This window comes from Ictidomys tridecemlineatus, chromosome 7 (assembly GCF_052094955.1).
Source record: "Ictidomys tridecemlineatus isolate mIctTri1 chromosome 7, mIctTri1.hap1, whole genome shotgun sequence".
Lineage (NCBI taxonomy): Eukaryota > Metazoa > Chordata > Mammalia > Rodentia > Sciuridae > Ictidomys > Ictidomys tridecemlineatus.
Genome location: NC_135483.1, coordinates 129,265,687 through 129,291,523, shown reverse-complemented (window position 1 = coordinate 129,291,523; position 25,837 = coordinate 129,265,687). Strand labels below are relative to the sequence as shown.

At 32.8% G+C, this 25,837-nt stretch overlaps 1 protein-coding gene across 23 annotated transcripts in view; it reads left to right on the top strand.

Annotated features, from left to right (window-relative positions):
* The window catches only part of Baz2b (bromodomain adjacent to zinc finger domain 2B), a 346,930-nt gene extending 323,695 nt beyond the window's left edge, over positions 1-23,235 (top strand). For 18 of the 23 annotated variants that reach the window (XM_040294351.2, XM_021731270.3, XM_078017461.1 and 15 more), the window contains 10 exons: positions 2,089-2,735; positions 3,130-3,403; positions 3,570-3,725; positions 4,051-4,211; positions 9,019-9,329; positions 9,715-9,850; positions 13,762-13,908; positions 17,399-17,664; positions 18,103-18,246; positions 21,763-23,235. In XM_040294351.2, coding sequence (XP_040150285.2) covers positions 2,089-2,735; positions 3,130-3,403; positions 3,570-3,725; positions 4,051-4,211; positions 9,019-9,329; positions 9,715-9,850; positions 13,762-13,908; positions 17,399-17,664; positions 18,103-18,246; positions 21,763-21,916 — 2,396 coding nt within the window. In that variant the 3' untranslated portion in view covers positions 21,917-23,235. Of the gene's footprint in view, positions 1-2,088; positions 2,736-3,129; positions 3,404-3,569; positions 3,726-4,050; positions 4,212-9,018; positions 9,330-9,714; positions 9,851-13,761; positions 13,909-17,398; positions 17,665-18,102; positions 18,247-21,762 lie in introns of those variants that run through there. The other 5 variants (XM_021731362.3, XM_021731303.3, XM_078017460.1 and 2 more) reach the window with 2 other exon arrangements.
* The last annotated feature ends 2,602 nt before the right edge of the window (positions 23,236-25,837 follow it).

Sequence of the window (25,837 nt, the reverse complement as noted above, 5' to 3'; positions counted from 1 at the left end):
TGATTAAGAAATGGGATAGAACCAAATTTCAAACCACTAATCAGCATCTGTAGTTTATCATGTTTCTGCCATCTTCAGGCATAGCTACTGAGATCATTCTAACTCTGCCAAGTGAATTAATCTCTGCCTCTAAGGAAAAATTCTTCCACCCCTGTTTGCTACCTTTCTAGAAAGCCATGACATTAGAAATGACATTTCTGTTGGACACCAGACATTATGGATTTTATCTTGTTAGGGGTGTTGGATGTTTTTAAATTCCTATAAATACTCTTGAGCTTTTTAAACTGAGAAACAGTTAAGTTACTTTGGAAAAGATTGATCCTTTCATATCTTGTATTTAAAATTTGTTAGGCTGAACTAGAACATTACTCAGTCTAGGATAATTATCCCCTGCCACTGAAGCAAGATCCTTCTGAGTAACTAATGCCTATGAATCTTGAGGCTTACCATTCTGGTTGTAGGAACAGCAATATTACCAGCCTGTGTGTACACCTCGCACTGTCACCTATAAACCTTTCACATTGTTTTTTCCCCCCAACCTCTAGTGGGTTACATGTGTACTGATCTTCCTCATCTGAATACTCAAGAGATCCTTCTGCAGATCTCCAGAGTTCTCTCTTTGCAGAATAGACAGCTCTCTGCTTTCCAGAATAGACTCCCCTTTCCTCCCAAGACTCCCCTTAGTCAGTCTGCCAGCCTCTTTCTGGATTCTCCCTCTCTGCGTTGCATGTGGAACCTATCCCAAGGCAATGTTCTGGGGCAATTATAGGGCTTACTGATTTTTTTCAGCTTTGTTATGTGATATCCATTTCTTGCAAACTGTTGTTTCATGTTTTTTTCTGCTTGTGAATTTTTTATAAGTGTAAATCTAGTCCTGTTAGTTTATATTTGTCAGAAATATAAGTGTAATGTATAGGATTTAATTTCAGTTAAAAACTAATTTCAAGAGAGAATGTGAGAACTTTTAAACATATTGAATAAAGTAGTGGATTTTACTTTTATTTATTTATTTAGCTACCAGAGATTGAACAGGGAGGGGCGCTTAATAACTGAGCCACATCCCCAGCCCTTTTTAAATTTTTTTATTTTGAGACAAGGTCTCACTAAATTGCTTAGGGCCTCACTAAGATGCTGAAACTGGCCTTGAACTTGGAATTCTCCTGCCTCAGCATCTGGAGTTGCTGGAATTATAGGCATGCACCACTATACCTAGCTGGATTTATATTTTTAAAGGAATTCCTATAAATTATTTTTATGTGATGGAAAAAAAACATGAACCAGAAGTTCACAAAGCAGAAATAATATTAATAAACCTATGAAAAACTATTCAGCCTTACTAATGATCAGAAATAATGTGACTGAGATTTTCACCTCCTAGATATTGGCAAAGACAAGAAATATTGACAGCATCCAGTTTCGTTGAGGGTGTAGGCAGACAGATGTTCTCATCTGGTATGAGTATATTTTGATCCAGACAGTATAAAGGGCATTTTGACAATATATGTTTAAAACTCTGAAAAGTATGTATCTTAACACTCACTGAGTTTTTCCTCTACATATTTATCCCAAGGAAATAAATCAGAAAAGAAAAGAAAAACAGAAATGCAGATACAAGATCATTCATCAAAATAGAATTGCTAATAATGGTGAAAAATTGAGACCTATTAATGTCTATCAGTAGAAGATTGGCTATTTAAATTATGATGTAACCCATTGAATACTCTGTAGCTATTAAAATTTATATTGACACAGCAAGGTATTTATAGAGTATTATTCAGTAAAACAGGTAGATTAGACTATTCTTTGACAAGATGCCCTCTTTTTAGCTATATAGGCTTAAGGACAGAGAATTTCTGGAAGTTTTATACTAAACTGTCACTCATGATTGTTTCTGTGAAATAGGGCTTTTATTAATTTTCCAATAATGGAAAAATAATATATAAAATGAGAATCTGGAGAGTATTATTAGGTCATCTAGAAAAGGTAATTTAAATATTTATGCATATAATTTCATAAATAATAAAATTTAATTACAATATTGGCTTGACTTGGAATAACTGATTTTCATAACACATTTTGTTTTTGTAGGACTAGAAGAAATTGCAAAAGAAAGAGAAAAACTTAAAAAGGCAGAAAGTATCCAAATCAAAGAAGAAATGTTTGAGACTTCTGGGGATACTTTAAATTGTTCAAATATAGATCACTGTGAGCAAAAGGAAGATCTTAAAGAAAAAGATAACACAAATCTGTTTCTTCAGAAACCTGGCTCTTTTTCCAAATTAAGCAAGCTTTTGGAAGTAGCTAAGATGCCTCCTGAGTCAGACATTGTGACCTCCAAACCAAATGTTAGTGCAAATGGGTGCACACTGTCTTATCAAAATAGTGGAAAACATTCAGTGAGCAGCATTCCATCAACAGCATCACAAAGCAACATGGAGAAGACAGACGCTAATCTGTTTAACACTGGTTCAGGTGGTCCAGGGAAATTCTATAGTCCTCTCCCCAATGACCAATTGTTAAAAACACTGACTGAAAAGAATAGACAATGGTTTAGCCTTTTGCCAAGAACGCCTTGTGATGATACTTCACTTACCCATGCCGATACGTCAACTTCTTTAGTGACTCCTCAGTCTCATCCACCATCCAAGTCACCTTCACCTGCCCCAGCTCCTCTTCTTGGATCATCTTCTCAGAATCCTGTTGGCCTAAATCCATTTGCTGTATCACCTCTTCAGGTTAGTACCATTAACTGAAACTCATTGTGATATTGCTTTCTTTAATCTTTGACCCCATAAAGATTTCACTTAAGAGGAATCAATTGAGTAGTCTGTCATATAGTCTGTCACAGCCTGAAAACTGAAGCAAATCAGAATTTCTGTCCCAAGCTTTATTAGAACTACCAGTTTCTAACCTGTGTTTAAGTCTACTTTATTACTTTTTAACTTATTGTTATGGTGTATCTAAAAGCAAAATAAGAATATGGAATTTAATCTTGCTGTTTCTAATGTATTTAGTTTTCTTCCACCTGTGATAAATGAAAATATTTTTTTTCAAAATTGAAAAATAATTTCAGATTATAGACATTTTCCATAAGTTCTTAATCTACTTTAAAACGTTTTGTTGTTACAGATGAAAAGCGGAGTGTCTATGATGGGACTTCAGTTTTGTGGGTGGTCCACTGGTGTGCTTACTTCCAATATTCCATTTACATCACCTTTACCTACTCTGGGATCAGGGTTGGGATTATCTGAAGGAAATGGTAATTCATTCTTGACTTCCAATGTTGCTTCAAGTAAAAGTGAATCTCCAGTACCTCAGAATGAAAAGGTCTCATCAACTCAACCTGCAGCTGTTGAAGTAGCAAAACCAGTAGATTTTCCTAGTCCAAAACCTATTCCAGAAGGTAGGTACATTAAGATAGCTTATAGACACTTACTTATTTTATTATTTTGGATTCTTATAACTGAATCTCTTGTGAGTTTATATGTAGTTAATAAATCTTTAGATTTGTTTTGTGCCATTATTTCCTATTCAAAATATTTGTAAAAGATCTACATATTTTGACTTAGAAATGCAGTTTGGTTGGTGGAGGATTATTGACCCCGAGGACCTGAAAACTTTGCTCAAGGTGCTACATCTCAGAGGAATCAGAGAAAAGGCATTACAAAAACAAATTCAGAAACACTTGGATTATATTACTCAAGCATGTATCAAGAACAAGGATGGTATGTGCCTAAAAGACTTCTGCTTTCTTGTATAGTTATGACAGTTAATTCTTTTATCCTAAAACATTTTGATATGTCTTAATTCTATTATTGCTAGTTTTTTCAATGTTGTTCAACAGTAACTATTTACATTTCTTAAATAAGTATTTATTATAATTTTTAGCACCTGAACAATATTGTCTCTTAGAAAAAGTGTTTCTCCTTTTTTAGAGTAAACTGCCTGCTTATGATTGTTAAGTTAGATGTACATGATTTTATTCACTTTCTGATCACTGAGGAGAGGAAAATAAAGTGGATTTTAAAATGAATTTCTTTTCAAATGTAGTTGCTATTATTGAATTAAATGAAAATGAAGAAAGCCAGGTAACACGAGATATTGTGGAAAACTGGTCAGTAGAAGAACAAGCAATGGAAATGGACTTGAGTATCCTTCAACAGGTAGAAGATCTAGAAAGGAGAGTTGCATCAGCAAGTTTGCAAGTGAAGGTAAAATTGACTTGGTATAAAATCTGTTTTTTAGGCTAATGGAAGGTAACTAATATTTTTTATATGCCTAATATATGCCAGTTACTATACTAAATGTTTTCACTTTATCTCATTTAATTCTTAAAATAGTCCTGAGTTAATTTTACCCATTTTACAGGTAAGGAACCAGGCTCAGAGTAAGTAACCTGCCAACGGTCATATAAGTAAGTGGCTAAATGTGGATTCAAACTAAATCTGTTTAATCCAGAGCCTACATGCTTTTTACTAGATCTTGTCACCCCCTTAATGGTATTCAGGTATTATTTGTGGTATGGAGTTCTTTACCTCAAGCAAAATTCATTGCTTTCCCTATGATAAATGTAGTGTTCTAAAATAAATCTCATCAAATTCCTACTGTAGTATTTCATATAGGATCAAAATACAAATGTCTTATATGTCAGCCTTTTACTCTATGTAGTTTAAAATGGATATTACCATGTCATAGGCCATGATCAGAAGTGATTAGGCAGAAAGAAAGCTTTACTTTTGTGCAAGAATTTTTGGTCTTGCAAACAGGGATGGAAAGGTTACTTGAATTGATAATAAGGTGTTGTTATCTGTATGAGTAAATGGATAATGAATAAACATGAAAAGCAGAGACATCTGCAGTTTCACAAAATTTAGTCTCTCTAATTTGACTTAATTTCATATTTTATTCAGATTGAGAAATTTGTGGCCTAATACTATCATAATAATTAAAATTTTGTTTCATAATTAGTTTTAAGGACCTTCAAAAAATATAGTTTTCAAGAGGTAAAAAATATCCCTTTTTTGCCACAAACATAGTTATCAATGTTGGGAAGCTAAAATTATTTGCTTAAATTATCATGCTAGCAAACTATATGTCTCCTCCTCCTGAAACTGTAACACAATATAAAAATGCCTCATTCATCTGGCATCTTCAACAAATGAACTCTTCCTCAAAGTTAATTTTCTGCAGAAATGAAAATTATTCCATTTAGTGCCATAATTTTTAACATGTTTGTTGGATCTCTTAGGTTATACGTTTTACTGCCTTCTTAAATTGAGAATAATTAGTGTAATTTAAATTATCTTGGTGACAGGATCATTAGTATGAAGACCAATTATTAGATAATGATTCCCTCAGGAAAGGTGAAAAGGTTTTGCCATTAAACTAAATGTGGTGTACAGGACCTTACTTTCTAAACTATCATACTGCTTCTCTGTTTTTGTTCTCTCTTGTGGTCAGTTACTACTTGCTAGTTAAAATGTTTCCTATTTTTCTCCAGCTTTTTTCCCATCTAATTTGCCAATTCTAATTGACCATCAGTTGGGAAAGCATATCATTAAACTTTTCAAAATTATGTTTGGTCAAAGGGTAGTCCTGAAACATTTTCCTAATGACATACTCAGATTTTGATGCATGGACTTCTTCACATTGCTGGCTGCTTAAATGTTCTTAAGTGGGATTTGCTGTTTAAGTAAGATGTCTTAACATCCTAATAATAAGGACTTCTGAATTATTTTGTATTATTCTAAGAGTTGAATTGTAATTATAGTAGTCTTAAAAAGTCTAAGAATACAAGTGATGAAGACCTGATGAAGTTAACCACAAAACATTGTTTTAACATCTGTAGCGGATTTCATATTTCTTTCTTAAAAATTAGTTATATAAAGCCAGGTGTGATGATACATGTCTGAAATCCCAGCAGCTCAGGAGGCTATGACAGGACGATTGTGAGTTCAAAGCCAGCCTCAGCAAAAGTGAGGCGCTAAGCAACTCAGTGAGACCCTATCTCTAAATAAAATACAAAATCGGGCTGGCGATGTGGCTTAGTGGTCGAGTGCCGAGTGCCCCTGAGTTTTATCCCCAGGAACCTCCCACCCGCTTTGCAAAAAAAAAAAATAGTTATATGTTTAGCCTGGGGAGCTAGTCATTGCAATGGCACAGGTGGTTAAGCAAGTGGCCTTGGTCTACTTAGGTGCATTCATTTCTACAAATATTTTTAATAATTTAATATTTTATATTGTAGAAATATCTGTGAGTCCTAGTCCTAGATCTGTGTTGAGTAAAGAAAATGTCTAATTACTTCCATTTCTCTAAAGACCACCCTTTAGTCTCTTTTAAATCATTTCTTTTATAAGCTAATTAATTCCTTCAGTCATTAGTCCTATGGAATAGTTTCCAGGTTCATGATTCTCTTTTGAATGGCACCAGTATCAATATCTACTTAAAATATTGTATTCATAAATGTATGCAGAGATGTCTAAATGCATGCATGGGAATTTTATTCTCCTTCAGCTGGCATTATACTTCTATTAATGCTATCTGAATTTGTACCACCCTTTTAGCCTCCACATCATACTTTACTTAATAGGCACTGTAACAAAAACCTCTGAGCCTCTTTCAGAATACTTTCAGTGACTTCTGTCACATGTGGTATTTTTGTGATTAGTTGCTTAAACTTCAAAGCTACAATTTGAATTTATCATGATTATATTTTTATTAATTTCATTTGAGTATACTTTTTAGCATATGAATATTTTTATTCATTAACAGTATTAAAATTTCTGCTTATGTGTCTCACAATAGATGGGTTGGGGGTTGGGGGGTGGAGGGAGGAGTGGAGGTTCATAGGATTGGGGTAGGGGGATGGGGAAGAAGGAAGGAAGAATAGGAATGGGAAAGACAGTAGAATGAATCAGACATAACTTTACTGTGTTCATATATGAATACATGACCAGTGTAACTACACATCATGTACAACACAGAATGGGAAGTTATACTCCATGTATGTATGCTATGTTAAAATACATTCTTCTGTCATTGATAACAAAAGAACAAATAAATAAATAAATAAAATTCCTGCATACTTTCACATTACCTGAAGGTCTATAGGAACCAACTAAGTTATTCATAAACAAGAGAAATCAAATGTAGAACCTTTAGGAAGTGGCACTAAGGACCTTTTCTGAAATGACAAGGTCTGTTAATTACCAAATTTTTTGGATATAGTTTTCAACCATCTAGGCTTTTCTAATGCTAGTCTTTTTTTGTCAGTTGCCTTGCAGACATGAAGATATACTATGTTTGCATGGTGTTCTCTATTTAATAATTTCATATCCCTTTCAGAATGTGGGAAGGAAGTTCATTGGACATGAACTATACCTAATGCACTCATGTGTATCATACATAATTCCATCCTTGGTGAGCACTGTACCACTGAGACACACCTGGGCTCCATCCTCTCCTGAATATAAATATCCTATTGAGAAAAAGGGAGAGGCTTAATCCTAATATATAGGATAAAATAATTATCTCTAAAGAGATTTAATTTAAAAGTTTTTTTCTGTTTTTCATTTAATATGCATTTGTTAAATATCAATTTCATATCAGACAGAAGACAACACAAAACTGAATAAAATGTGGTTAGGGTTAACATGACCTAACTTCTGAGGGTTTCTTACCCTCAGAAAGCTTGTATTTAAGAGGAAGGTAAGATATATATACATATTACAGAATCTATTATTAACTTCTAATCATAGAGAAGTACAGAGTAATGCCGAATTTAAAAAATAAAGACTTCTGATGGAGATATGGAAGAGTTCAGGGAAGATTTCATGTAGAAATTGAGTTAAGGTTTTGTCAGAGACTGGAGAATATGTACTAAGAAATGGAACCAACATAAGAGAGCACCAGCATCAGGAAATGTATCATATTGTGAAGCAAGGAATCATGAAATTTGACTGCAGCACAGGATATGTGAATGGGGAAAAAAAAAGGTAGATTGAGGTACTTCAATGCCCTGATAAGATTCAAGACTTTGGGGCTGGGGTTTCAGCTCAGTGGTAGAGCACTTGTCTAGCACATGTGAAGCACTGGGTTCAGTCCTCAGCACAACATAAAAATAAATGTATTGTGTCCATCTACAACTAAAAATATTTTTTTAAAAAAAATCTGAGACTTTGTTAAAAAGTGGGGAATCTTTGAGATTTTGATTCAGAAGATCACTGTAAGTAAACTAAGTTATAAGAGCATTCATTTATTCAATCAATATCTATGTTTTATTTGCCTTCATTATACCAGAGATAAATGAATAAAAACAGGCATAGTCCCTGCCTTCGGGAATTTTAAGGTAGAAAGAAATTATTCAGTAGTAATGCTACTATAAAATTGACCTGAGGAGACTAAAGAGCATCATATGGTCCTATGTGAGCATGTAATGGGGTCTTACTTCCAGAAGGATGTCAGGGAAGAATTCCCCTCACGGGATTTTCATGTTAAAGCAAATTTTTGAAAGCTGCAGATGAGTACATTAAAAACTAGTTAAAAAAAAAACAGGGTAAAGCTATAATGACAAAGGTTTATGTAAAGCCCCTGCAACTAAAGGAAAATGTTGAGTATAAGGACCTGCATAGAAGAGTAGTGGATAGTAGGAAAACAGAAAGCAAAGTTCAAAGACCACTGAGACATTTCCATTTAAGTAGGCCCATGAAATTAATAAGTATATTTGTCTAAAATCTTTTGGAATACTTTGCTGATTTTTATTATACCTTTCATAATATCAAAAGTAGAAGATTTTCTTTTTCAATTTTTCTTTTTTCTTGTCCTTTTTTCTTTTCTTTTAGTTTTTTTTATTTTTTTGTTCTTGTTTTAACCTAGCATTAGGAAACCTGAGGTTAAAAACTTTTAGTAAAGATCCTTGATATCTGCCGGTGTCTGCTGCTGTATTTTTAATAAAGGTAATTCACCCATCAGGCATTTTTTAAGAAGAAACCATAATGACATTATTTTCTTGATATGTAGGGTTGGATATGTCCAGAGCCTGCATCAGAAAGGGAGGACTTGGTATATTTTGAACATAAATCATTTACTAAATTGTGCAAGGAGCATGATGGAGAACTTACTGGAGAAGAAGAAAACAGTGTAAATGCACTAGAACGGAAGAGTGACAACCCCCTAGATATAGCTGTAACCAGGCTGGCTGATTTGGAGCGGAACATTGAAAGAAGGTATCTGAAGAGCCCCTTAAGTACCACCATTCAGATCAAACTGGATAATGTGGGCACAGTTACTGTCCCTGCTCCTGCACCATCCATTAGTGGTGATGGTGACGGGTAGGTTATTGAGATTAACTTGAAAAATTATTGTGCTTCTTTGCTAAATGGAGCCTATTTTCTATTGCCTGTTATCTATGTATCTTCTTGTATGTCTGTGGTCCATATGGATCATGCTATTTGCATGGTGCTTTGTAAAAACATTTTTTTTTGTTATGTGCATTGATAATCCTGCAAAGTGATCTTACATTTACCTGGTTGTGACTAAGCTTTAAGGCACGTAGCCACAGTCTGTGCACTACATCAAATTTAGTTGCTTAAACTTTATACTTATTGGCTGTTACATGTTTTTGTCATTGCTTGGCTTTCAGTGTGATGATTGTTTCACATTCAGTGATCATAAATGTGGATATGACCTACTTAATTTTTCTATATTTCAATGCAGAATTGAAGAGGATATTGCTCCAGGGCTCAGGGTATGGAGAAGGGCATTATCAGAAGCTCGCAGTGCTGCACAGGTAGCACTGTGCATTCAGCAATTACAGAAATCAATAGCATGGGAAAAATCAATTATGAAAGTTGTAAGTGTTTTTATTTAAGAAATACTATAACTAATTTACTTTGTCCTGTTTTTTTCCAACCTCCAGATCTTAATTTTATATTAGCTACTGTCACAATAATTTATGCTGTACTAGAGAGTTTGTCTAATTCTTAAATACCATATAAAAATTTAATAATTTCCTCCTTGAGTTTTTGAAGGAACCTACTAAATTTATTGCCTTTGATTTTTTGAAATCTTGCTTCTGCCTCCTTTTGATGTTGTTTATAATTCTAACTTAAGTTGTTTTCTACATTCTGCTGGTATCACTCAGTTGTTAATCTAAATAATTTTGAAGGTCCTTTCACTCTTGTCAACATTCCAGTTGCTAACATTACCTATAACTACTGCATTCCTAAAATGTTTTATTTTTCTATCAGTTTTCATATCTTTAATGCTAAAAAGTCCTCAGATAAATAAATCCAAAATGAACACATCTCTAATTTCAGTTATGTGTTTGAATCTAATATAGTTATATGGAGAGTATATCTTTTAGTCTTTCCTACCGTGATTAAAACTGGTTTTTCACTTTCTATGTACAATTTCAATTAGTTATTATTAGCTCAATTAATTATTGTCCTATAGTAAGCCTCTACTTTGTCCCAGGCTCCAAAATGCTGTGTATTCAAAAGATTTATATTCTGAAGTGAGACTTATTTTTAACCATGTATAAGTGTCCCTCTTGTCTACTTTCTATATCATATACAGAATTATCTAATATATGTACACTTTTATGAATCACTTTAACATTTACTTTTGAACTTGCTTTAAAATTTAAACATTTGAAATTTGTTTTCATGAATGGTTGAAAGTAAAATTCCTTTACTTAAACAGTCATTTCCCAAAGGAAAGATCCTTAAATAATTTATCTTTCTTTCATTCATTTTTAGCTCTATGCTTAGACTTACTCAAGGCCTAATACATTTTATACAGATACATTTTTCTTCTATGTGTGGTTTTTCTTTTTCTTTTTTACTTCTTCCTAACTTCCTAACATGTAATGGAATTTGTAAAATATGCTCAAATTTAGGTCTTTCTCAACCAAATTTGAATACACTATAAGTTTTAAGATATTGTTCAGTTCATCTGACAGCATTTATACTGGGTAAAAATATTTTTTCTTCTAAAAATTATTATTAAAATGAGTTTTAAAGTCACGTTGGACAAATGTATATGCTGAAATATAGGTGATAATTATCAAAAAGATTGAGTTTTACATCAAAATGAAACTTGTAGATTTTTTTTTCTATCCACACCAAAATAATAATCATGATATGCTGTAATTTTGCTGTAAACCTAAACAAATAAAATCTGTTCTTATATTACTTACTTTTTACAATCTAAAGCATTCCTTCCATTTTCACAAATTCATTAACCTTACCTATGTTATTAACATGCTTTTATCATTTAACTCTACTTCTCATAATCCTCAATTTGGAAAAAAATGTCTAATAATACTTTATTTGCAAGGTGGTGCTGCAGCTCAGTGGAATAACACTTGCCTAAACAAGGTCTTGGGTTTGACTCCCCAGCACTGCAAAAAGATAGGAAGGAAAGAAGGAAGGAAGGAAGGGAGGAAGGGAGGGAGGGAGGGAGAGGAGGGAGGAAAGGACAGGAAAGGGGAAAGGGAAAGGGAAGGAAAGGAAAGGTAAGATTAAAAACATTATTTGCTATGGAACTGCTTTTAAAAGAAGGTGAGAATTTCGTATTTAAAGATTAACAAGCCAGTTGCAGTAGTGCATACCTGTAACTCCAGCTACTTGGGAGGCCAAAGCGGGAAGATGGCAAGTTTGAGGCTAGCTTTAGCAGCTCAGTAAGACCCTCACAATAAAAAAATAAATAAAAAGGATGGGGGATGTATCTCAGTGGTAGAGCCTCCCTGGGTTCAATCCCCAGTACAAAAGAAAAAAATTAATAAGCACTATATAATCTTAAATTAAAGAGGTAACAGTGCCTATAATAGTTCTCATAATAAATTCAAGTAACATGTTGACGTGTTCAGTACCTTTAGAAATGCTCTCTTAGCCAGAGACCTAGCTTACCAGGAAAGAAGGAGTTGTCAATTTGCTGCCCACAATATGCTATTGTTGATGTTAAATAATAGGCAACATCCACTATTTTTAACTCTTAATAACAGGTATTCAAACCAAATATTAATACATTTTTCCTCTAACATTGTGAGTTGTTACTGATTTTTCAAAACTTATTTTATTTGCTTATTTTTGTATGTGGTGCTAAGGATTGAACCCAGTGTCTCATACAGCTAGGCAAGTGCTCTGCCACTGAGCCACAACCCCAGCACTCACTCTTTTCTTTAAATGTATCAAAATTAATTTTAAATCACAAACATGAGAGGTAAAACAGACTTTACAATATCTTTAGTTATCTATTGTAGAAAGCAGAATTGATGCATCATCATGAAATCTGATTTTTTAATATTATTATAGGGATTTAAATATAATCTTTAGAATTTCTCAGTGATATTTCTGTTTCTACAATAGAGGTTTTAAAGATGTAACTCATTTTGCAAAATAACTAACCCCATCTTATAGTATTTAGTGATAATAGTATTAGGAAGTTCATAAAAAAAGATCCTTATTGGGCTGGGGATGTGACTCAAGTGGTAGCGCACTCGCCTAGCTAGCATGGTGAGGCACTGGGTTCGATTCTCAGCATCTCTAAAAATAAATAAAGATATTGTGTCTACCTAAAAATAAATATTAAAAAAAAGATACTTATTGAAATATGAAACTCAACTGCTTTTGCTGCTAATTTTAATATTACATATACAGTAGATGTATTGGATAGATATTTGTTAGCCTGAATAGTATGTATTTTGATAAGGTTATTAAGCTATCATTGTTATACATATTGACTATTTTGGACTTTCCAAGACAGATGTAATAATAAATAATAATTAAACAATTAATAAGTAAACAAACCAAGTTTAAGGTTATATAAATAGTTAACTTTAAATTAGTATAAATGAAATTCATCTTAAATGTTTTCATTTTTTAAAATATTAATTGCAGGACACTTTCAACTATGACTGGAATTTGAAGTAAACATCAAAAAAAATTTAGTGCTTACTATTTTTTTGTTTTTACTTGACTAACTTTTCTTCTTTTCCTTTGTGAAACTTGCTATACAAAATATGTATGCATGGAAGAAAATCTCTTAGTAATAAAAGATTTTTTCAATAAAGAAGAAATGATTATATTGTGGGTTCTAAAAAACAAATCATGACCTCTTAAATTCTTTAATATATTCTATCTATATTTTCTTTTGAAATCATTTCATAAAATTAATTTTCTACTCGTGTGGCATATGTTTGATTTCGGTCAATTTTCCAACTTTCCTGGTTTAGGCACATTTTTTAGTGAATCACAAGACATAGGTGGATAAAGCCTAGGGATATCTTTTATTATTGTATATAATTATATACTAATACAAGTTTCTTAATCTTGATCTTCAAAATTAACTCTTATTTCTTTCTCAGAATTTCATGAGGATGCTAAGATAAGCGAAAAATGAAACACATTTTAAAAACACCATGTATTAAAGCTATTCATTGCTTTATGTGCTCTAATGTCATGTTAATATTTCATATGTTAATGTATACATGCTTCTGAAGTGTGTGCAGGCATTCAACTTCTAGCTTTGTTCTTTGCAGTGTACCTGAAATGTGCATTGACCCCAATAGAACTGCTCACCCCGTCATGTGGTCCATATCTGTGTAACGAGAGATACATAGATGTGTATGGCTATTGTATATTTGTTAGCAAGCGGAATGTTCATTACTAATATAAATGAGAAATTATGGTGTATATAACATCCCAGTAGCTATTATTCATAGCAGAGGGTTAATTCTAAATAATTTTTCATATATTATAGTACTGCCAAATATGTCGAAAAGGAGATAATGAAGAACTACTTCTCCTTTGTGATGGCTGTGACAAAGGCTGTCATACCTACTGCCATAGACCCAAGATTACAACTATACCAGATGGGGACTGGTTCTGTCCAGCTTGCATTGCTAAGGTAAGATTGATGTAGAACTAAACTTTTTAATAACAAGATCGAAATGCAGACTTTTATGGCAGTTTCATACCATAAATTCACCATCTTAACAATTCAGTGGTTTTTATTGTACTCACAAAGTTGTACAAATGCCACCACTAATTCAGAACATTTTCATAACCCCAGAAAGAACCCTTTGTACCCGTTAACAGGAACTTCCCGTACCTCTCTACCCCTAGTATTTGGTAATCCCTATTTCTTATGGATTTATCTATTCTGGTCATTACATATAAATTTAATCATACAATATACGGCCTTTAGTGTTTGGCTTCTTTCACTTACCACAATGTTTTTTTTTTAAAGTTCATCGATTACTTACTTCATTTTTAGACATAAGTATTATTCCATTGTATGGTTTTACTACATTTTGTTTATCCATTCATCAGTTGATGGTGGTCTCCACCTTATGGCTGCTACGAATAGTCTGCTTTGAACATTCACATGCAAGATTTTGCTTGAATATGTGTTTTTGGTTCTTTTGGGTATAAACCTAAAAGTAGAATTGCTAGATCTTATGGTAATAAGCATCTGTGTTTAACATAATTTTCTAGTCACATTTGAAATAGAAACCTGTGAACTCTCGTACCAATTAAGAGAGAAGCAATACAATAAAAGAGAAAGAAATGGGTTTGGTAATTAAAAGGTAAAGGAGTAAGAAATTTTATGGATCAACATATATTCAAGGTCACACTTTTTGTTAGGTATTCTCTATCCCCCAGTCACTGTTCCCCAAGTTTAAGTTATTGACTACTGCCTCTCCAAAGACTGAAGTCCAAATTTCCATTTGTCTATTGTACCCTTTCTTTCCAGTTCACTCCCTCTAGTCCTCCAGTAATCCTTTGATCTCACTTGAACCTTCAATATATTTATCTAAGACCTTTTCACTCTCTTCTCCCTTCATGTCCTCTCTTTCCACCTAATCTGACTTAAGTCAATATTCCATTATCATAATCTACATATTTTATTATAAATCATTGAATTTACTGTTTGCTTCTCTCTCACTTTATGAAATAAACTATTATTCTAGTTAATCCAACTCTGTCTTTTCTAGCACCTATTAGTTATAAGAAAAATGCTGATATGAACATTCGTACACGTTTTTGCCTGAAATACAAAATGCAGCCCTTTAAATACAAGGTGCTAATCAGGCCTTTAATAATGTCTGATGATTTATTTCCAGTTTTGTTCCCTCCATCCATTCTGAGATAATGATCTTATTTCTCATTCCACTGAGAAAATGGAAGCCTTTGGAAGAAAACCACATGTATCATCCTTCAGCATCAGGGTTCATATCCTTACCTTCTCTCCTGTTGCCCTTAGCTTCTGGTGCTCCTAACTGAGCCAGTTTCCTTACTCATGCCTCAGGGGCCATCCCTCTTACCTCCTTAGGTACATTACTCCAGAACTACTCTTCTCCCTTTACATCTTTAGTTTCTCCTCTCCACCTGCTTCATCTCACCTATCTATTGACATATCCTACTTTTTCTCTCATCTTAAGAAAAACCTTCTGCTTTCACTTCTCCCTTGATCCACTTCCCTTGTCTCTCTCATTCCCTTTACACAGAAAATTTCTTGGAAAGTTTTCTGTTCTGATTCTCTACACTTGATCTTAGCCAAAAGGCCAAGGAACAATGCCCCAATTTCAAACCCCAGTTCACTCTTGAACTTATTCTAGTCAATTCCACAGCTTCTCCAAAATAGCTCTTATCATGGCCACAAATTTGATCAGTGCTTAGCTTATGTGACCTGTCAGTTACATGTGAATACAGTTGAACAGTCCTTCATTCTTTTGAAACACTGTTTTTCACTTCTCAGATTCCATACTTGCCAGGTTTTATTCCTCCTTTTGTTCCTTCTCAATCTTTGCTGATTTTTTTCCCACCTGCTTGATCTGATCTCAACTTGGGGCTATCATCTGTAAAATGAGATTATATCTACTTTGTAGGAATTTGTGAGGATAAAATAAGATCATGTGTGGGAAAGTTTTTTTTTAATAAATGTAGAGTTCTGTAAAGTGTTTATAGTAAATTTTTATTATATTTTAGACCATGTTTTATAAGTGCTTAAGTGGCATGTTATTCAATAGTAGTTGTTTTTTGACTTCTTATTACTTGATCATTTTTGTCATAAATAATTAAATGTAGTTCAACAGTAATCTTCACTGGCTGTACATAAATGACTTTTAGCTTCATAACTGTCAAGTTATAGAAAATCTACTCAATATTTTATGTATTAAAGATAAATGTTTTTAAGTCTTGTTGGTATCACTTAGTAGGCTGTTGGAGGTTTTTTTTTCCTAATAAAATTTCTTAAATTACAGTTCTGGCTATCATTCAGAGTGGTGTTACATTATTAATAGGCATATTATCTCATCCAAGTCTTTGGTGTGAATGCAGCTTTCTAGACTTTTGCTTTTGTTCTTGTTTTTGTTTTTTAAATGCAGTAAACTATACATTATATTTCTTATGACAAAAAAACAGGATTCTGATCATCTGTTTTTGATGTGTGAGGAAAAGTTCATTTTAAAAATATCTTTCCATTTAATTCATAATTAAGTGCAAATATTCATACTGTACATCTTGCCCTCAAATGGTTATTTCTGCCTATAACAGGGTTAGCTATTTTTATACTCTGTGTATATATTTATTTATGTATAAATGTGATCACAGGATCATGGAATCAAAGGATGTGTGAATACACACACACAGACTCATACTAAAAGTTTCAAACTATAGTGCCTACAAAAACCAAGTAAATAGCAGAAGAGTTTTTTGGACCCTTAGTGTGGGCACTGTGACAAAGTCATGTTCCCATTTAAATGTAATAGTATTCACTCAACTCCCGCCATTTTTTATCATGTAGAAACATGAGCCCAGTCTTATAGGATCTTCTCATAATTCAGGAGATGTCAAGATTTTTATGTATGTCCTCCCAAATTTAATGTTGGAAACAAATTCAGAATTCTTACAAGCATTCTATAAGCCAAATAGCATATGCTGTGGGCTGTTTCAGTTTGAGCCATCATTTCACAACTTCTACTATATAAATATACAAATATAACAGATATGCACCTTTGAACACTTAATCTGATAGGTTTTTTCTAAGACCTATTGAAGTTCCTCTTTGAATTTTGGTTCTTGCAAGAAAGGAAAGGAGGGATCTGCGTCTAAGAACAGTTGTATTGTTAAAAGAGTCCTTTTTTCATCTGTAAATCCCTTTCAGTTAGTGACCTAGTCTAAAGGATACTTGTGATAAGTTCTATTCTAATTTTAAGAATTCTTCAGATAAATAGGCTTTTCATGCTTTATTAATAAGGTTTTATATTATGGGAGAAATTCACAGATCTCTCTTGAAAATAATAGAAATAACCTTTAGGTCAGGATTAATATTTCTTAATATAGAAAGTCTATAAACAATTTTTTACACTTCATTTACTTTTTAAAAATTCTAGGCAAGTGGTCAAACTATAAAAATCAAAAAACTTAACGTCAAAGGAAAAAAGTCTAATGAATCGAAGAAAGGCAAGAAAGTAACTTTAACAGGGGATACTGAAGATGAAGACTCTGCATCTACAAGTAGTTCACTAAAAAGAGGAAACAAAGACCTCAAAAAAAGAAAAATGGAGGAAAATACTTCTATTAACTTATCAAAACAAGAAAGTTTTTCTTCTGTTAAGAAACCCAAAAGAGATGATTCTAAGGACCTAGCTCTTTGCAGGTATTATTTCAATTTTCATGTATTATGTAACATCCCATTTTATTTGTTTTAGAAACATTTTTACCACATTAAAGATTACTTTCTAAAATTTTATAAATATAAAAATGTATAGTATAAGTGTAAGGCTATATTATCTTTTTTAATATATTTGCATTGACTTATTCCTTTTAAAAGAGAGCAGAAAGAGACTACTGGGTGTGATAGCACACCCCTATAGTCCCAGTGGCTCCGGAAGCTGAGGCAAGAGGATTTCGAGTCCAAAGCCAGCCCCATCAACTTATCGAGGCCCTAAGCAACTCAGCAAGACCCTGTCTCTAAATAAAATACAAAAAAGGGCTAGGATGTGGCTCAGTGGTTAAATCCCTAGTACCAAAAATAATGGTAATAAAAACATAATTCTAAAGTATAGATACTGATTGCAAATATCATTTTCTTTAGTATGATCCTGACTGAAATGGAAACTCATGAGGATGCTTGGCCTTTCCTACTTCCTGTAAACTTGAAACTTGTACCTGGTTATAAGAAAGTTATTAAGAAACCTATGGACTTTTCCACAATTAGAGAGAAACTGAGTAACGGACAGTAAGTAAATCATTTCAGTTCAATAAATATTTATCAAATCCCCAATATGTGCTGTACATTTTCCTAGAGAGTCAAAGACATTTTACTTAATAGCAAACATACAAATCCCACTTTTAGAGGGACTTATGTTTGGCTAGGGTAGTTAGATATGAAAAACAAGTCAATTAAAATTATTTAAGGAATAAAAACAGTGTGATAAACCCATTTTTTGACAACAAACCAGACTAGGGGGGAAGGAAAAAGGTCAGAGGAACCTTTAAAAGTAACATATAAACTAGAGTTTGTATTGTACATTAATAGAATATTATCACCATCTCATGTGGATTTAACAAAATTAATATTTCATATTATTACCATATAGAAAGAGATCATTGGCAATTTTAAAAATTAAAAGTGTTATAAGTTGTTGGAGAATATTGAAAATCCATCTATGGGTATATAAGAAAATCTTCTCCTTTATTTTATGTTCTGCTTTCATTCTATCCCAAAAATAAAGTGACTTCCTAGCCTTAGTTAATGATCTTTGTCAGACCATCTCAAAATTGCTCCAGAGAGTTACCACTTAATTAGTGTAATTTAGATGGTTTAGGACAGTGTCCCACTTTGGAGCCACAAAAATGAGGATGTTCACTTGCAGAACAAAGACATTCCATGTGAGAATGGCCAGGATCCCCAGAGCTGTATTCTTTGGCCTATTTTCCCCTTGCTTTCTTTATTCCTACATACCAGATTAGCTTAATGTAGCTATGCCCATTACTTCAGGTGAAGTCAGAAAAAAAAATATGTAGAAATAAGGAAATATACATTGAAAAAATAAATATATAATATATATATATATATATCAATTATATTATTTTGTTTTTACTATACTATATATGGTATAGTTTTTCCATAACATTCTTTTGGTGGATATCACTGTGCTTGTGGATTTATATTCCACTTAGAAGAATTGAGTAGAATTTAAAACGTTCAATATCCCTCTCACATCAAGTGATTTGCTGGATTGAACAAATGACTGTAGTAGTTTATTTTGAGGACAAAATAACTGTCTTTCAAAGAATTATATTTGCTTTGTTTTACTTTTTTTAAAAAAATTACAGAAGGGATATTCCCAAACACAGGAAACATTGAAAACCATTAAATTGTTGGTTTTAAGATGAACCAAACAGCAGAAATTGTTGTCTAGAGATGGCTCTTTCTGTCTGCCAAAAAATCAGATAAGTCTTCACTTCAGTAGTACAATGGAATTTATAATTAATACAGCCAGGCCAGAGATCTACATGTGAAAACTTAATAAGTGATTAACTCTTGATTCATGATCTTCCAATTCCTGGATGGAAGATCAGCCTAAAACTCAAAATATCCAAAACAAACAGGCTTAGAAATTGACACAAAATAACCAACAAGGCTACAAAATCAAACTGGCTTTTGAGAATGAGTCCTGGAAAATGTCAGAAGTATAATCCTATTTGTGATGACAGCTGTGTGAGAGGTGAAATTCTGTGGATTCAGGCTCTCCTAACTTCATGTTGTTCGATTAAACCCAAAGTAATGAGTTGGAATCAAAACTCACAAACTATTTCAAACTTTTAGACAGTTCATAGAACACAGGGAAGGAAATATCTGCTCTAATGAATTTTTCTGGGTTCTGTTAGCTTTCCCATCCTTTTCTAAAGAAAAGGTACAAATAGAGTGTTGCACTCTTTTTTAACTATTGTTTATTATTAGTATAATTCTCTACTGGATTCTGGTCTCCTTTACATTAATTATTAACTTTTTCTTACATAAGAAAGAGTGTAAAGGAGAGTAATATTCCTCAAAGTAACTTTAAAATATTTTATAAAAGTCATTTCCACACATTGAATTACATAAAATATCCAAAATAGGTAAATCTATAGAGACAGCAAGACTAGTGCTTGCCAAGGACTAGGGGAAGGAGCAACAGAGCATAACTGCTTATTGGTATAATTTTTCCTTCTAGAATGATGATATTGTTTTGGAAATAGAAGTGATGGTAGCATAGTGTCATAACTATTAAATACTACTGAGTTATCCACTTCAAAATGACTTATTTGGTGTTGTATAAATTTCTTTACCTCAAGTTTTAGAAAAGTATATAATCCCCAGAAAAAGAAGAAAATGAATGAAGTTACATAAGGGCTGACTTCAGTCTTCTTTAGCATATCAGAGATAAATAAATTTTATTTCTTTCAGTATGGAACATATTAGGAAGAGAGAGTGAAATGTTGTACAAGGTATTTTATGAAAGAAATAGAAAGCCACTTTTACATGGCCTCAGAGCTTTAGTGGCTCATAGGGTATTTATAATGGTTAAATTATTTTAGTATCCAGCTTGTTGTAGATTATAATTAATATAATATTTAAATTTCCAAAAGCATTCTTCCAAAATGTATTGAATTGGCCAGAGATGGCTGCAAGTGACTACTTATTTCTCACTAATGAGTTTAGTCAGATACATTTATTTTTCTGTTCTCATCTCAGTATTCTTGCAAAGAAAGAGAATTGAGCTTATCCTACTAGAAAAGCCCTGAAGTCATAGTATCTCTTTATCTTATTAGAGAGCAGTCGCTCATAATATTACCTCTGGTAAAGAGAGAGCACATGGATTTGGGGTTTTTTTTTCTTTGGGTGGTTTTTTTGTTTTTGTTTTTGTTTTTGCTTGTTTTGGTTCATCATACAGTATTCTCCCCTTCCATGTTTGGGCAAACCATGGATAATACTATGCTTTTTTTTATACATACAACTCATGATAAAATTTAACATATAAATTAGACACTAAGAAATCAACAACAATAATAATAGAACAATTTTAACAATATTCTATAATAGAAGTTATGTTAATATACACTTGCTCTTTCTCTCCCTCTGGAATTTACCATTTAATGTTTAACACTTTTGACCATGGCTAACTGAAACCACAGAAAGTGAAACTGGGTGGTAGTTTCACTTCCATCACTGGATGGTAGTAGGAGTAGGGTGCTCCAGTGCTTGAGCAAAAGATCATATTTGAAAAGAGAAGAGAAATGGGGAAGATTTAGCCCAAAGTAGCACAACCTAGAATTGTACAGCATAAGAAGCATTTACATAATTTTTCACTGCAACTGAACCCATTTGAATGTGGATAACAGAATACACAAGTGAATACTGTTGGTCAAAGGAATCAATAAACTAGTCAGGTAGGAGGACTTCTGTAACAGAATTGTGACACAAGTCAAACAGGAAATGGGATGTAGGGGAATTACCAGTTAATTGAAAAATATCTTGATCTTAAGGGAAATCTGGGTGGGTTTTTTTTCCATTTAATCTGTATATAAACAAGTATAGTTAAATGTTACATTCATAAGAGTGTTTACATATTTTTGTATCAGTTGAAATAGTTATACTAAACTGCCTTTTTCCTTTCAGTTTTCTTGTTTTACATCTTTTTTTAACCATTTCATTTGCTTACAGAACAAAACTAATGAAACCAGTCTCTAATTATGTGTTTTCTTACAGGTATCCAAACCTTGAAACCTTTGCTGTAGATGTCAGGCTTGTTTTTGACAACTGTGAAACATTTAATGAAGATGATTCTGATATAGGCAGAGCTGGCCACAATATGAGGAAATATTTTGAAAAAAAATGGACAGATACTTTCAAAGTGAGCTGAAGTTATAATACTCTCTTTATTTTTTTTCCTTTTAAACAAAGACAAATGAGACCAGCAATGTGAACTGTATTTACATAAATGTGCAAGGCACATACAAAATGACTTTTTTTTTTCCTTAAAATAAGTATCAGAAAATATCAGAAGATATACCATTTTTAAAGGCTTCACTCCTATGATAACCAAAACCTTTGGTTATTGGTTTGTGTGATTTATCAGCTAATTTAGGTAGAACAGGGAAGCACACCCAAAGAATTTTCAAAGGAAAGGGTGTTATAGTGCAATAGCAGTTAAAATATATCAAATCGCACTGAATATTCAACACCAGAGCTCTAATGTGGGAAATGGTTCTCCTTTCCCTCTCAATAAATATCTATTTTTCATTTTTTTTACTTTGTAGTTTATTTTTTAGTGAATGTATTTAATTTTATGAATTATTTATGATTAAACCACATCCAGAATCTTCGTTTTCTGTGAAAAGGAAGAACTAGAAAATTGCTTTAAATCTTGAAAATACAACAAGGAATGTTTTAAAATATAAAACAAAGCCAAGTTAAACTGTTTACACTGATGTGCTATAAAAGCACCAAAAATAAACTTTACTGTAGAGTTACAAGTACATTTATATATATATATACATATATATATATATGTTGCTGCATCACTTGTGTAGTTAAATTGTATTTCAAGACAGTGAAAAATATTGACATGTATATACTGTTCATTATTGTTTATATTAAGTCTTGTTTTAAATATGTATTATGTGTATATATTGTTTGCAGACATTATTGTTTATGCCTTAGAAGGACTGTAGCATCTTATTTTAGTCTGAAGGTGATGATAGCTATACAGCTTGTACAGTAATTATCCTCTACCAACACTGTGGCGTCTCCCTAATCTTGGTAGTGCCTGCCTTTGAAACAGGGTGTAGGGGATATTAGTTTTCCATTTTTCTATTTTGTTATATAATTTTAAGCCACCAGGGCCTAAATTAAAGTATAATCATTTGTATCCATGTGGAATAAAATCGTGACAATTTCCTACACACACAGTATTTTTTCATAGAGACATTTCCCTCCCATTTGCCTTGCCTCAGAAATAAATTTAAAAGACATTTGTAACCACTGTGTTTTATCTACTGTGTGTTGTGGTGGCCTGTTGGAGGCAAATAGATCAGAATTTTTTTTGTACTTATGTAAGAGTACTTGAAGTTTTATTTAAAATAAAATGTTGTGGAAAAGGTAGCATTCTTTTTTTTTTTAGGAGTGTTATTTTTCACTATGTGTGGCACGAATACAATAAAAAAAATCTTTTACAAACTATTTTTTTTTTTTTAGTTTTTCTTAATGAACTTGAAAATACATTGGTTTCAAAAAGCTAGTTAATTTAAATTTTGATTTTACAGAGTCCTACAGGAGGACCAGAGTGTGGAGTGTGGTTCAGAGAGCACTGGGCTGGGTGAAAGTAGATGGGTATACATAGACCCTTTGAGTTTCATGAAGCTGTAAACCTTTCTTGACCTTGTTTTATTTCTTGTTTCACATTTTCAATATGAAATATTAGCATACATTTTTAAGATCTTGTTCTAAAATGAGAAATATCTCTATTAACACTGTCTTATTCAGTCATAAGAAAAATTGATTATATAAGCTAGTATAATAACCCATGAGACACAAATTTAGTCATTCAAGAAATAGAACTGATGCTTTTGCTGGGCCTTCTGCTGGACATCAGGGAATCATTGGTAATAAGACAGGACCTGTCCTCAGGAAGTTTACAGCCTTATGAAGCGGACCTTAGATAATGTCCACTTCTTTTTTATTTCATTGCAGTGATGGGTATCACCTGTGCTCACTAGGCAGGTGCTCTTCACTGAGCTACATCCCCAGCTCAGAAGTAGTCTTCACTGCTATTAATAGTGAAGAAAATATAAAAATTTCGAAGAAAATGTCCCCTACTTGAAAATGCTTCAAAGCAGAGAGTAATTCCCAGAATCCTGAGATTGTTTGTGAAGACTAATATGAAAATCAGCTGTTATTATATAAAGATGTCTGTTTCAGTTAAGCAAATATTGCAGTGATGCCTTGAGGGGCTAGTGCTTAAACAAAAATAACCATGTGGAACAGAGAACAAGGTGGCTCTGTGAATAAAATATCTGGTTTTAATTCTTATAGTTCTTAAAGTATAGGTTTTAGTTCTGACAGGGATTACATGGGGATTCTTCTTTATAAAGTTTTTTATTGTTGTTGTTTGGGGGTTTTTTATTTGTTTTTTTTTTCCTTATAGGTCATACATGCTTATTAATTTGTATTGGGTAATACATAAGGAACGTGATAATAACATGTCTGGTGAGAAAAATGCTTAAATACATATACAAATAAATTTCTAAGAATAGTAATTTTCTTTTAAAAATAAATAAGGAAAGCTTGGTTAAACACTGGCTACTTTGGATTGATACCTTCATTGTTGTAACTAAGGAGAGGTAGCTATTGAAGTAGTAGTGGGCATTGACCCAAAAGCACTGCAGCTAGGTGACAGTTTTTACCATATGCCCATGGGTCACTTGTTATGTCAATGACTCAGTGTACTCATGGTGCCAAAGGTTGGGCTTATTCTCTTTGATTCTTTTTTTCACAAAACTTACATTAATTGCAAACAAACAGATGTGGGGGGGGAGAAAATTGTTAGAAAAGTACAACATATAAGGTTAAGAATTTTAGAATGTCTTACTTTCTGCCCTAATGGCAGCATACTAGCAACAATAAATGGTTCCTATTGCTTCCTGGAGTATTTAGGACTTATTCCCCATAAAAACAATATTATTGTACTGCAGTTAAAGAAATCCTAACAATTGTGCATACATAATTGCAAGAATGCACAACATATTTTCGTTAAGTTAATTAGGATTTAACTAGAACCTTTTTGGTTTTAATCTAAATGCCCTGTAATTTGTTTTAAAAAAAACTGGCATACCTTCAAATTTAGATTTAGATTATCTCTCAAAGGAGTGACTAGAATCCACTATTATTAAACCCAAGAAGAAAGAAGAAGCAATATATATAGGCAGAATATTAGTTGTTAACAGCAGTGAACATTAAATAGGTAAAAATTAATAAGTCCAATCTAGGGATTCTGAGAATTACAGAATTACTCTCTGCTTTGAAAAAAAAACTAAACCTCAAATTAATTACTACAAATGTGAAGATGATATTTTTTTTAATATTTATTTTTTAGTTGTAGTTGTTTTATTATTTTTATGCAATACTGAGGATTGAACCCAGGGCCTTGCACGTGGAAGGTGAGTGCTCTATTGCTGAGCCACAACCCCATCCCAAGGCGATATTTTTCTTTTTTTCAATTCCCAAATAAAATTTGTTATAAGCACTAATTTTTCTCAAATTTAGGAAGGATGTAATCTGTTTGGGGTTCTTGATACATCCCTCTGTGCTCCTCTTTTTTATCCCCTGTACTCCATGTCTTTTCAGGACATTCAAATTCCTACTCCTTCAGCCTTCTCTCATTAAAGACATTCTCAGCAAGGAAATCTGATATTTCATTTGCTTGTTATTATAAATTTAACTTGTAGATGACTTCTCCCAAGATTATTTGCATTTTAAGTATCTTTTAAAAATTGAAAAGATTTTTGAAGAGATTTATATTCTGTTAAAAGAATTTCATTCTAAGGAGATGAGGGGAGAAAATTGTTTACCAGAGGGAGTAGGGGCTGGCTCTGGTGATCCCAAAAGACCACATTTGGCCATTCACCCCAGATTGGGAAGAAACGGGATCTATATCTTCAGCCCTGTCTTCTGGGTACTGACAAGAGCTTCAGGATTATGTAGAGAAGAAACATAAAGGAAGGTTGAGGCATAGAAAGAGATATGCAGAGTCAACAGTTTTGGTCAAACTATGGTATATCAGAAT